Source organism: Mycteria americana, chromosome 1 (assembly GCF_035582795.1).
Source record: "Mycteria americana isolate JAX WOST 10 ecotype Jacksonville Zoo and Gardens chromosome 1, USCA_MyAme_1.0, whole genome shotgun sequence".
Classification (NCBI taxonomy): domain Eukaryota; kingdom Metazoa; phylum Chordata; class Aves; order Ciconiiformes; family Ciconiidae; genus Mycteria; species Mycteria americana.
Window position 1 is genome coordinate 128,576,561 of NC_134365.1, and position 12,536 is coordinate 128,589,096.

The 12,536-nt window shown below is 39.3% G+C and overlaps 1 protein-coding gene across 1 annotated transcript in view; it reads left to right on the forward strand.

Annotated features, from left to right (window-relative positions):
* The window catches only part of CFAP47 (cilia and flagella associated protein 47), a 358,571-nt gene that overhangs the window by 104,354 nt on the left and 241,681 nt on the right, over nt 1-12,536 (forward strand). The window contains exons 36-37 of the mRNA XM_075491883.1: nt 11,226-11,360; nt 11,864-11,976. Coding sequence (XP_075347998.1) covers nt 11,226-11,360; nt 11,864-11,976 — 248 coding nt within the window. The remainder of the gene's footprint in view (nt 1-11,225; nt 11,361-11,863; nt 11,977-12,536) is intronic.

A 12,536-nucleotide genomic window follows, 5' to 3' on the forward strand; every position in this document is an offset into this window, starting at 1 on the left:
TATATACAACTAGCTGACCATGATTAATTCAATTCAGATGCTAGCATCATAAATCACACAATGAAAACCTGAGTGGAATTTATTATTAACATTCTAAGGCAATTTAGAAAAAATATATTTAAGAACAAACATCATGCACTTAAACATAAAGAGGAGTGGTAAAAAAATTATATGAATGTCTGGTGACATTTAAGTGCATCTATCTAATCACGAAGGCCCACAAGGATTCTGTCCCAGATTTGATGCACACAGAAGTCAGTAGCTTTGGTCTGCTGGTGAGAGTAACAGTATAAGCCATCAGCTTCTGACGTTGTTTTCTGGGGGGAATGTGATGTTGTTGATGATAATTTCTTCTTCAATCTAGGATCCACTTGGGATCATTTTTATATGTTTAGTAACATGCTTTACATCTCTGTGTTTTTTTCATTGGCCTACAGCTCCAAATTTTCTATATATGGTGCCCTCTACATATGTTAGATATTATTTCTTTGTTCTTTTTGTTGCCCCTAAAACCAGTTTTCTCCTGCTCCTGGTCTGCATTTCTTTAACTGACCATTTCTGACTTACTTATAGCTGTGGGTTCTGGTAACACCATACAAAGATAAAAGTAAAACAAATTAGTCACAGAGGCCTGATCAATTAAAAAAGTTGCTGTCACAGCTAAACCAAGTAAAGCAAAGCTCTACAAGCTGGTCAACAAGCCTTCAGACAGAGAAGACTTGTCAAACCCCTGTGCTGAGGCCCTGTAAATTTGGTACAAAGCTTATGGCCTGTTAATAGCAATGGCAAGGCTGTATTACAAGGTTACATGCTCACAGGGATTCATCCTCTTATCTTCCATGTGCTGGTTGTGTGTGTTAGTTACCGAACTATTACCTATTTAAAATAGCAGATTCCCCCTTATTTTCCTTTTCTCCTTTGCTCCCTGAGTCATTAAAAATCCTGTCCTCCTTACCAAAACTAGTAGAAACTGTTTGATGTCACATCTTTCTCTTAAGCATTTGCAGAGTGATGCAGTTTTTATCATGAGCAAAGTGAACGTCAGGGACTGTGGTGGACTGGGGTGGGTGTGGAGCTTGATCTGCTTGAGGGTAGGCAGGCTCTGCAGAGGGACCTGGACAGGCTGGATCGATGGGCTAAGGCCAATTGTATGAGATTCAACAAGGCTAAGTGCTGGGTCCTGCACTTGGGTCACAGCAACCCCATGCAACGCTACAGGCTTGGGGAAGAGTGGCTGGAAAGCTGCACGGCAGAAAAGGACCTGGGAGTGTTGGTTGACAGCTGCCTGAATATGAGTCAGCAGTGTGCCCAGGCGGCCAAGAAAGCCAATGGCATCCTGGCTTGTATCAAAAATAGCATGGCCAGCAGGAGTAGGGAAGTGATCGTGCCCCTGTACTCGGCACTGGTGAGGCCGCACCTCGAATACTGTGTTCAGTTTTGGGCCCCTCGCTACAAGAGAGACATGGAGGTGCTGGAGCGTGTCCAGAGAAGGGCAACGAAGCTGGTGAAGGGTCTGGAGCAGAAGTCTTCTGAGGAGCGGCTGAGGGAACTGGGGTTGTTTAGCCTGGAGAAAAGGAGGCTGAGGGGAGACCTTATTGCTCTCTACAACTACCTGAAAGGAGGTTGTAGTGAGGTGGGGGTCGGTCTCTTCTCCCAGGTAACAAGTGATAGGACAAGAGGAAATGGCCTCAAGTTGTGCCAGGGGAGGTTTAGACTGGATATTAGGAAATTTTTCTTCACCGAAAGGGTTATCAAGCATTGGAAGAGGCTGCCCAGGGAAGTGGTGGAGTCGCCATCCCTGGAGGTATTTAAAATACGTTTGGATGAGGTGCTTAGGGACATGGTATAGTGGTGGTCTTGGCAGTGTTAGGTTTATGGTTGTACTCGATGATCTTAAAGGTCTTTTCCAACCTACACGATTCTGTGATTCTGTGATTCTGAGCATATTGGGCTGGCTAGAGGATACAGTAGAATAGACATAGTATTTGTTGGTGTATGAGGAAACTTTCTTAAGGAATTAATAGTATTAGGAATCAGAGGTAGAGGTGTGCTGTTAACAAAGTGGTATGAAAGGAAGCTCAATTACAACTTTTTTTTCTCCCTTTCCATTTGATTGTGTTATGATTACAGGGAAAGATTAACCCTTCTATTTCCAGTTGTATCGGCTACTGTCTTGCTCCCACATCCTGATACAGATATGCTGTTATAAATGGCATTGCTATGACAGGCTAAACCAAGAAAATCTACTGTTTCGTATACTTGTACTGACAGGAAGTGTAAAAAGATAAACTAGGTATAATCCTCAAAATGAAGGCATATTTTGCCTCAGATTTTAATTAATAAACCCAGGCAGTTCAGCACATGAAGGCAGAGGCTGGATGCCGGATATGCAAAAGGAGTTAACCACATTAAAGGTGGAAGCAGAACTCCAGGACATTCTCCTTAATGCACTTAGTGTGTTTTAAGACTACATTGTCTACAGTACAGCATATTTTTGATGTATTGGTGTTTTTATAGATGGGAAAGTCCATCTCCATACAGACTAGGAATTTAAACAAAGCTATATAATCAGTCAACACCAGAAAAAGGAACAGATCTTGGATCTTCAAGGTCTGTATTTTAATTCTAGCTAAGGCGTGTTCTAAAAAAAAAATATTGTGGAAAGTAAAAAAAAAAAAAAAAAGAAAAGGTAAAGGGTACTTTTTACATAGTTTTATTGGAATTCATATATGCTTTTCTAAGACTACTGTAGAAATTTCTTAAGCTTCTTCTTCTTCAGCAATAAAAGCAGCAAAATACATGAATCCTGTTGCTGAACTGTCCTAATTTGGGATTTTTCTGATAGTCTTGTCTCTTAAATTTAGCAGGCTAAAATGTTCCAACAGTATTGGCAAAGTTCTTCACTATCAGGCAATCATTCCTTCTGAACTTTCAGGACAGCTTTGCATTAATGCAAGGATGGTGGTGACAGCACAAGCTGAGACATATATGAGGTCTGGAATAGATGACACTTTCAATCACTTTAAAAATCTAAGGTTCTGTAATAATAAAGAAGTTTAACTGTCTGGAAGACTTCAGCTGCAAGTTTAAATGATACCTCTAACGGAGTTCAAGGCTTTTAAATCCTCTTAAGGATTAAGATACAGGCTTAAGATGGAGTACTTTGGGCAAGAAATTCTTTGTTTCCATTTTTTAATCATGACTGACAGTTCAACCCTGGAGTATTAATGGTGTCTTTCTATGTATTTTTTCTTTGTGTTTGATATTTTTAAGTTCTAAAATGCTTTGATTTGAAGAAGATCCAATTGAAAGCCCAAAATTAAATATTGCAAGATAGGATGGTGGATAACAGCGATATGAAGGGAATGTACATGACAAGTATAGATTAGGAGAGAAGATGCAGTGATTGGGGATAGCCAGTAGAGGAACTCAATTTGCTACTGACTGATTTAAAATTGGGGCCAACAATATTGACATTTTTATTTGGGACCAAGTAAAAGGGAGGATATTTTCAAACAAGCTGTAGAAAATGTTGTGAGTAAAGTTGGAGAGTGCTAAGAAGCTGAAAATGAATGTGGCTGTTATGTTGAAATGAAGGGAGGAATTCAGCATTGTTGTACAGTAGAAAGCAGTGAAACTCAGCAATAACATGGCCATATGAGCAAGAAAGGGAGTGGGAGTAAATGGTAACCCCAAGACCTGAGTCTGAAATGAAGGAGAGAAAGAAGATGCTGTCAGCAGCCAATGGAGAAGAGGAAAGAAATGCAGCAACACAGAATTTTTTGAATTTCCACTACATGTAAGAATTTTTCCTTGAGGTAGTCTACAGATTATTGTATGCACTTAGAAAGGTAACTTCCTGGCTGTCGCTTAATGTTTCAGTCATACTTTTATTGTAATCCAGTCATACTTTTATTGTAATCATCTCTAAAGATGATTAACACTTTTTTGTCTTCAGTTTCCTGTACTTTAGTAAGGAGCTATTAGCTTGGTGAATATGGCAACTGCTTGACAAAAGTAACTTTAAGGAAGAGGATTTCTGTCTTAATTCTTAGTTATTTGACTGCAATTTGTATGATACTGCAAATACAGAGATAGAACTCTGTATCTGTCTATCCACCAATCTATAATGTAAATGCAAATACCTTGGTTTGCCTGAAAGAGGAATCTAATATTGATGTGCGGTCTTAAATTCAGAAAATAGAAGAGAGAAAAAATTAAAGATCACTTTTATTTGTTAGAGTAGCAATTGTCTTCTCATTACATACCTTTCCTAGGGCATTCTGGAAAAACACTTGAAGAGAGTTGTAAAGGACTGAATCTTCCTAAGCATCCTTATAAAAGTGGATGCAACAACTATTTGCTTTGATCTGTAAGCCTGATAAATCAGAGCATTAGATAAAGAACATTTGGCTGGAATTCAGCTTTATTGATAATATTGTGGAAAGCATTTGATACTGTCCCACACAACATCCTTGTCTCCAAAATGGAGAGACATGGATTTGACGGGTGTACCACTCAGTGGATAAGGAGTTGGCTGGATGGTCGCACTCCAAGAGTTGCAGTCAATGGCTGAGTGCCCAGGTGGACACCAGTGATGAGTGGTGTCCCTCAGGGGTCCGAACTGGGACCAGTATTATTTAACGTCTTTGTTGGGGACATGGACAGTGGGATTGAGTGCAGCCTCAGCAAGTCTGCATATGACACCAAGCTTAGCGGTGTGGTTGATACTCTAGAGGGAAGGGAATGCCATCCAGAGGGACCTTGACAGGCTAGAGAGGTGGGCCTGTGCGAACCTCATGAAGTTCAACAAGGACAAATATAAGGTCCTGCACGTGGGTTGGGGCAATCCCAAACATGGATACAGGCTGGGTGATGAGTGGGTTGAGAGCAGCCCTGTGGAGAAGGAATTGGGGATACTGATGGATGAAAAACTGAATATGAGCTGGCAATGTGTGCTCACAGCCCAGAAAGACAATCACATCCTGGGCTGCATCAAAAGAAGTGTGGCAAGCAGGTCGAGGGAGATGATTGTCCCCCTCTACTTGGCTCTGGTGAGACCGTACCTGGAGTTCAGCTCTGGGGTCCCCAGTATAAGACAGACATGGACCTGCTTGAGCGGGTCCAGAGGAGGGCTGCAAAAATGATCAGAGGGCTGGAGCACCTCCCCTGTGAGGACAGGCTGAGAGAGTTGGGGTGGTTTAGCCTAGAGAAGGGAAGGCTCCGGGGAGACCTTATAGCAGCCTTCCAGTACCGGAAGGGGGCCTACAGGAAAGACGGGGAGGGGCTCTTTATCAGGGAGTGTCGTGATAGGGCGAGGGGTAATGGTTTTAAACTGAAAGAGGGTAGATTTAGATTAGATATTAGGAAGAAATTCTTTACTGTGAGGGTGGGGAGACACTGGAACAGGTTGCTCAGAGAAGTTGTGGATGCCCCCTCTGTGGAACTGTTCAAGGCCGGGTTGGATGGGGCTTTGAGCAACCTGATCTAGTGGAAGATGTCCCTTCCTATGGCTGGGGGGTTGGAACTAGATGATCTTTAAGGTACCTTCCAACCTAAACCATTCTATGATTCTATTCTATGATTCTATGACTTACTGGCATGATGAGATCTATGGAAACATATGCAATTACAACAGACAAGTGATCTGTTCAGGCATGTCTAGTTTTAAGTTTACCTAGATTATACCCTTGGGCACCCCATAAGCATGTTGTGGAAACAAAAGAAGAGGAAACGTATGTTTCAAAATCAGTGGTGCTTTTTATTTCCGTCAGAGCAACTGAAAATTACTCGGACCTGATAATGGTCTCACCTGGGCTATTTCTAAAGAGAAACTGGGTATGTCTGGGATAGATATAGTCTTTTAAAAAGCATATTTGTATATGTATACATTACAAACATACAAAAATATAGACTTTTAAGTTTTATTTAGACACCAAAATGACTACTTGATCTTTTTTCCAGACTTGCTGACTGTTCTATTCTCACATTGACTTCCAGCTCATTGAAAACTTGACTGCTGCACTTGTATAAGCAAAGCCTATATAAACTTAGGAACCTCCTTTTGTTCACAAACAACATTGTTTTCTATATGTTCACCTTTTAAGTTCAATGTTTAAGCCTTACAAATCTGGAAATAACTAATAAAGATTAATGTATGGCTTTCTGTTTCTGAAATTTAATATAGTATTTTTATTACCTTCTGTTTGTTTAACACTTTTGCCATAATTTCAATATTCCTTTGCAATTGTTGGTTTAAATTTGTTACCTAGGTAACATTTCATGGCCGCTGATTCCAAGCATTTTCTATTTTTCAGTTATTTGTGTCCTGCTAGAAGCTGTTCTTTGGCATAGGATGTCTATTTTCATCTTTGCTTTGTAGGCTTTGTAGTGGGGAAGGCCTTCTTGCATGATTTTGTATCTGTTGAATAGTTTGCTTCATTACATTATTCAACTAATAATTACATGTTCAGAAAAATGGAGAGTGTTATTGCCACAAGTAGTAGTTCAGCGATCTACTCCTTCCTGATATCTTTTAATAAAGTTTTTCTCTCCTCTTTTCTGTCTGTCAGAACTTTGGCTTATAGTTTCTGTGATTATTTTGGATTTAAAACACCCTGATTTTTTTTTCCTTTTCCAGATAGATAGATTAGTATTTGTTTGTAATATATTCTATTCTAAGTATCAATCCACTGCACCGCTATCTAATAAAACAGAACTGCCAGCATTTTCTAAATATCATGGAATTACTTAGAGGCAGTTAATGCCATTTAATTTTTGCATTAAGTTATAAACCCATTTTCATAAAATCAAGAGGCATTATTTGTAAGCAGTTGCAAACTGTTTTCTCAGCAGTAGTACCAGCCATACTAAAGACCAGACTTTAGTAATATACAGGTGATTGAAAACATGGAGAGTTAGTTATGGAATTAACAGCACAGAGCTGATGGTGTTATAACAGTTAAATAGCTTTGTTTTCACAATAGAACCAATCTACTAGCCCTTGAACTTCTTGTCCAGTTTTGATATAATCCTAACTTGGAATATTTAGAATTTGAAGTATAATAATTTATCCAGTTTGTCAGCTTCAGCATTTTCTTTAACTAGGCAACATTAGAGCATAAATAAAAAGCTAACAAGCAAGCACCCAACTCTTCAAGAAATATGAGAGGCTTTTTCATATTTTGAGAACCTTTGTTATGGATATCATTTAAGGCATAAATCTGTTAAACTTTATTAAGTCCTATTGTTTGCTAACACAGAATTTTTTAAAGCAAATAATGTATAAAGACTATGTGAATTTTCTGCTGAATGTTGTTATGAAGTACACTGATTTTTTTTTTTTTTAATTAGTCCTAGAGTAGTAGATTAATGTCACAAATGCAGTTTTATGAATTCAGCACAGGATAAAACAGAATAATGTTTTCTGAGGGAATAAATACTGATCTAAGTGGAAATGAGTAGAAGTAGGTGGCAAAAGAAAGTTAGGCTTCAGCAGATAATCTACTCTGGCATCTTTGCTATCTTAAATGAAAGTGCGGGAAAGATGAACAGTAGAGTTATAAAACCACAGCTATATTGGAATAACTTCTCCTCCAAATACTTGTTAACATTCAATAGCCATTACTGAGATAAGTGAATGGAAAACATCAGAATATTTTTCAGACTTCAAGTTTAAAGGTTTTGGCAGGGAAGAAGCTTTTTTACTTTGCGTATTATGTGCATCCTAAAATTCCAACCTTTAAAACCAGTGGTGATGGAAATAAATAGAAATACAAGATGAAGCATATGATTACATCAGTGCATGACGAGTATATGATATGAATTTTAAGAATTACGAGGATAAGTGTATGGAAAGTGACAGGGAAACTTCAGATCAGTGCCCAGTGATGTACTCGCTCTCTTGGAAGGTTAGAGAAAGAGCTGTGCTAGAACTGCTGGGAATAGGGATGTGATGCTTGGCTTGGGCACAGGGCGAGAAAAGAGGGAGGAAGCAGTCAGTAACTCTTCCTGCCTTTGTGCTCCATGGAGTCAATGGATCTGCCACCAGGGGAGCTCCAGTTCTGCCTTTTCTATGGAATCTCCTACCTGTCTCTAATTTAATAGAACAGAAGGGAAATTAAGAAAACTTGGAGGTTACCTAGTGAGATGTAACGCAAGATTAATTTAAATACGTATATAGGTAAAAATGTGGTAAGGCTTGTCTGTTCTAATATATCTTGACAGGTTTCTCCTTCCTGTTGTACCAAACAAAACAAAAATTCATATTCCTTATAGTACAAAGCATACAGAACACATTAATGCAGGACTACAGGCATTTAATTTGCAGGACTACAGGCATCTATTTTAATTAGGGCTGAGCTGTAGTCAGTAATAAGTCTGTGAAGCTTTTGGTAATAGGTCATCTTTCCTTAAATAATGTTTATCCTTTGGGAAAGGGCTGCATCCCTTCTCTGCTTTTAGTCCATGAGCCAAGCCTTGCCATCTTTTCCAGTACTCAGATTGTCTCTCTTTTTTCTCTCCCCACCCTGCCATATAATGCATGGGTATGGAGAAGGAGAGGTTCCCCTTCCTAAAGCAGACATTGAGAGTCTATTCAGGGATACAGCTCCTTCTGGTTTCCTTGCACCCAGGGAGATGAAGCCTTGTTAAAAATACGATTTTCTAAAATGTGTATTGTAGAGTCATCAAATGATATAGGTTGAATGCTCTTCAGACTTAACTACTGTCAAGGCCCTGGGGGCACCCCTAGCCCTGCCTGCCCCCGCCCAGCTGCTCGGGGCTCCCCCCACCTGCCCATGGCCCAGGACCCCACATCAGCCCCCCAGGACCATCAGCCCCTGCCCCAGCGATGCTACAGCAGGGCTGGTCTCCAGCTCCCCACAGCCTTGCCCTGCCCAGCCATAGGACCTGCCAAGCCAAGCCCACCCATAGGCCCTCATCCCAGCCTTGGCCTGTCCTGGTCCCCAGGGAGGACCTGATGGCTGTCGCTGGGGCTGCTCCGGTACTCCTTGGCTGCTCTGCTCCTGGCTGGGTGCCCTGGCTGGCCCCTACTCTGCAGCTGTGTTACATTGCCTTTGGCTCCTGGCTCCCTGGCCTGGAGAGAGCAGCTGGCCCTTGCTGTGCCTTGGCAACTATCTCTGCCTTTAGTTTCTCTTTCAAGTTTGGACAAATTATAGCTTCACTGGCCTTTCTGGATTTGTTTTCTCCTACTGAATTGAGGATTCTTACAAGACACAGAGCATCTCATTATAGCACAGCACCTCATGGGCTGAAGGAGCCAGAGAAAATACTGCTGGGTTCATCTGTGAGAATTCTTTAATTTCTCCTTTCTGTAAAACATGATGGGAAACTTCTGACAAGCTTGTAGACCGGATGGGAAAGAAAGATTATTCCTACATTGGAAATGCCGTGTTGGTTTGACTCCTTGCATTTCTGAATTTAGAATCCAGTTTATTCTAGATTTTTCTGGTTTGAAATGCAGAATTGTTTTCACCCATCTGTGACAACAAAAGAGCATCTTCTTTTCCCTCTTCTCTTGTGTGTTAAATGTGGGTTCATTCTTGGTAGCAGAAGAGATGGGCACCCTGTTTTGATGACTTTAGGAAAAGAAGAAAAAATAGTAAGCTCTTTTTATTTACTTCTTGCTGTTCTTCTCTTGAATCTTTGAAAATAAAATTGTACTTTGCATAGGGCTAGAATGCCATAGGCTGGTGAAAGTAAGCATTACTTCAAATGCTTGGTGTTACTGCATTTATTTAGAGCACATTCATTAAGAAAACTTAGCTTATAGCTCAATCTTTTCTTCCAGATTCTTTCTTGGTTATACTGAACATAACTTCTAAAGGAGAGTGTTTTCTTAGGATACCTTTACACTTTTTACACAGCGTCAAAGGGAGATTGTGCATAGGCTTGGAAGAAAAAGAAATTAAGATTTCCAAGGAGACAGAAATCATATGTGGTTCAGGAAGTCTTGTGCTTGGGGCCAGTCTTGAGCCTGGGGAAATACTCAAGTGTATGTGTACTTACCATATAATCATTTTCATGTAGGCATCAGCTTGTAGTGGTGTCCTTTTGGCCCATGGTCTGAGTCAATAGGCTGCTCTTAGGTTCTTATTTTGTATAAAGGTTTTTCTACTTGGAATATTTTCCTTAAGCTACTGAGGTTTTTTACATTGTGTTGGAAGAAGGTGGCTCCACTAGAGTTTCAAATGTTTGTCTTTTATACCCTTTCTCCTCACAAAATTATTGTGTCAAAATGCAGCTTTTGCTAGCTGAAGAAAACTTTTGTCAGTTGCTGATCCATCAGTCATAAAGTACAAGCTATTTGAGGGTGGAACTATTTGTACTTGTGCGCAGTGATGCATCATTTTGCTTTCTTAGAGCTCCTGCCTTAGGACTTAAATCTCAGCTGCTTTTTATGGTCCTAGGTTTTAGGCAATAGATTTCAGCCAATGTTGCATTTTAATAACATCAAAAGAGGAAGAAAACTCAATAAGCAATTTCTAATTAAAAAGAATTCATAAACTGTTAATGACAGTTAGGCTTATTTCTGAATGTAAAGAATGAAACAGAGAAGAATTTAAAATGACAGAGTGGTGTTTAACAGTAATCATTAAATCCTTAAGCCACTAGTTTCCAGAAGCTGGAAAATTATGTCAATGGAAAGATTACTTCATATTTGCCCAATTTCTTACACTCTTTACTCGAGCAACTGCTCTGTTGGCAGATGCAGAACAGTGGGATACCCAGTCTCTGATACTCCAAGGAGATCCATAAGCATTTAGATTTTGTGGATCCTTGTTCAACGTCATTACAGCTGATTTTGTATTCTGACAAGGGACATTCATGAAACTGCTGTTTGCCATACCTGCAGGAGGAACTAACTAGAGGAACAAGGGCCTTTCTGCAAAATTTGAAGATAGACTGCCTGTTGTGTTCTGTTCTTTGCAATATATATTTACTTTTTCACAGAGTGCTGTATTGCATTTTAGCCTAGGTTTATTACCAGAGCATGTCAGTGGTCTTCAATAATTGATTTTTTTGTGCACTGACAAGATTCATATTCATCTTAGCTATGGCCTAATCCAGTTATTAAAAGTTAGGTTGAAAATGTTTGTATGTTTGTTCTTAAACTTTTCATTCTTCATCTTCATATCTCAACTATACAGGCAAAAATGTCACTGAATGTCTCGATATTTTTTCTTTTTTGTTTTCAACATTAGGCCACTGACATCTGTGATCCAAACCCAGTCATGATGCTTATTCTGTGTGTCTACCTATATGAAAGTCTCCCTCACTACTTACCCAAGAAGACTATAGAATTTACAGGTGCTCTCCATGCGACTGTTGTTAAACAGGTACTGATACCATCGAATTTAGATTAGTAGCAGTACAAGGTTAAAACACTGTATGTATATATGTGTTTATATTATGTCTATACTACAACAAAGAATGAATAGTTTTTATGTCATTTGGCTACTAAGTATAGAAAATGGAAGTATGCATCATCTTTTTCTTTTCAGGCTTGGGATCCTGACTTCTGCTGCTGTTTTTTCCCTATGCTTGTAAGCACAGAAAAAATCTACAAATCTGAGAAATCTGAGATCAAAGATGGAGAGGAATAAGAGATTAATAGGCATAGGAGTTCAGTGTACACTGCAAAAGAGTACTCAGAAAAATTGAGGTTGGGTAGTCTGTGGGAAGTCTATACTCCTTAGGAAGAAAAATTATCTACCTAGTTATTTGAAGTACTTTCTTATTTTGTGATATCCTTAGTTTGTATTTTGGAACTTAGCTGAACACACCTTTTATACTCTAAAAATTGAATTCAAACAGGCTGATTTTGTTGTTGTTGTGATAGGTGCGTCTGAAAAATCCAAGCAGTAAAACTTTGATGTACAACGCTATTCTTGTAGGAAGAGATGCCGATGATTTCTCATTACCTAAAGGAAACACTGTCACCATTGCCCCTAAGTAAGTAATGATTTTTTTAGTGTTATTAATAAGTCTAGCAGTATGGAAATTGTAAACCTACTAATTTAATAGTGGTGGAACACTAGAAATATGTTCAACTACAAACAGGGCAGAATTAGTCAGAATTAGTCAGTATAAAGATCAGGCTTTTTCTCCTTAACCTAGAAGAAATCCAGCGTAATTTGTCAATGGGACACTTGCAGTTTAGCTCAATAGAGCTTTAAGAGCAGAATACAAGCCTTCAGAACATTAGAAGAGTCATCTGTGTCCAATAAATATCTTTGTCCCAATGTATTGAAAGCTTTGATTTTTAGTTTGGATCTGCTGTTCTTTTATTTTTTTGCCCAACTAAAGTTGAAATATGTCCTCTGAACTTGATTCACATTTTTTACATCAATGCATTGTGGAAGCATGAGCAGGTAAAAATTCTTTCTTCTAAGATTTCAGTTTTTGTTTCTTATTCTTAATTGAAGCATGGCTGGGAATTTAAGAGACCATGATACAGGTTTGATAGTAGTATTAGACTGCTTCTTTTTGCCCCCATCTTCCCTCCCCACCAA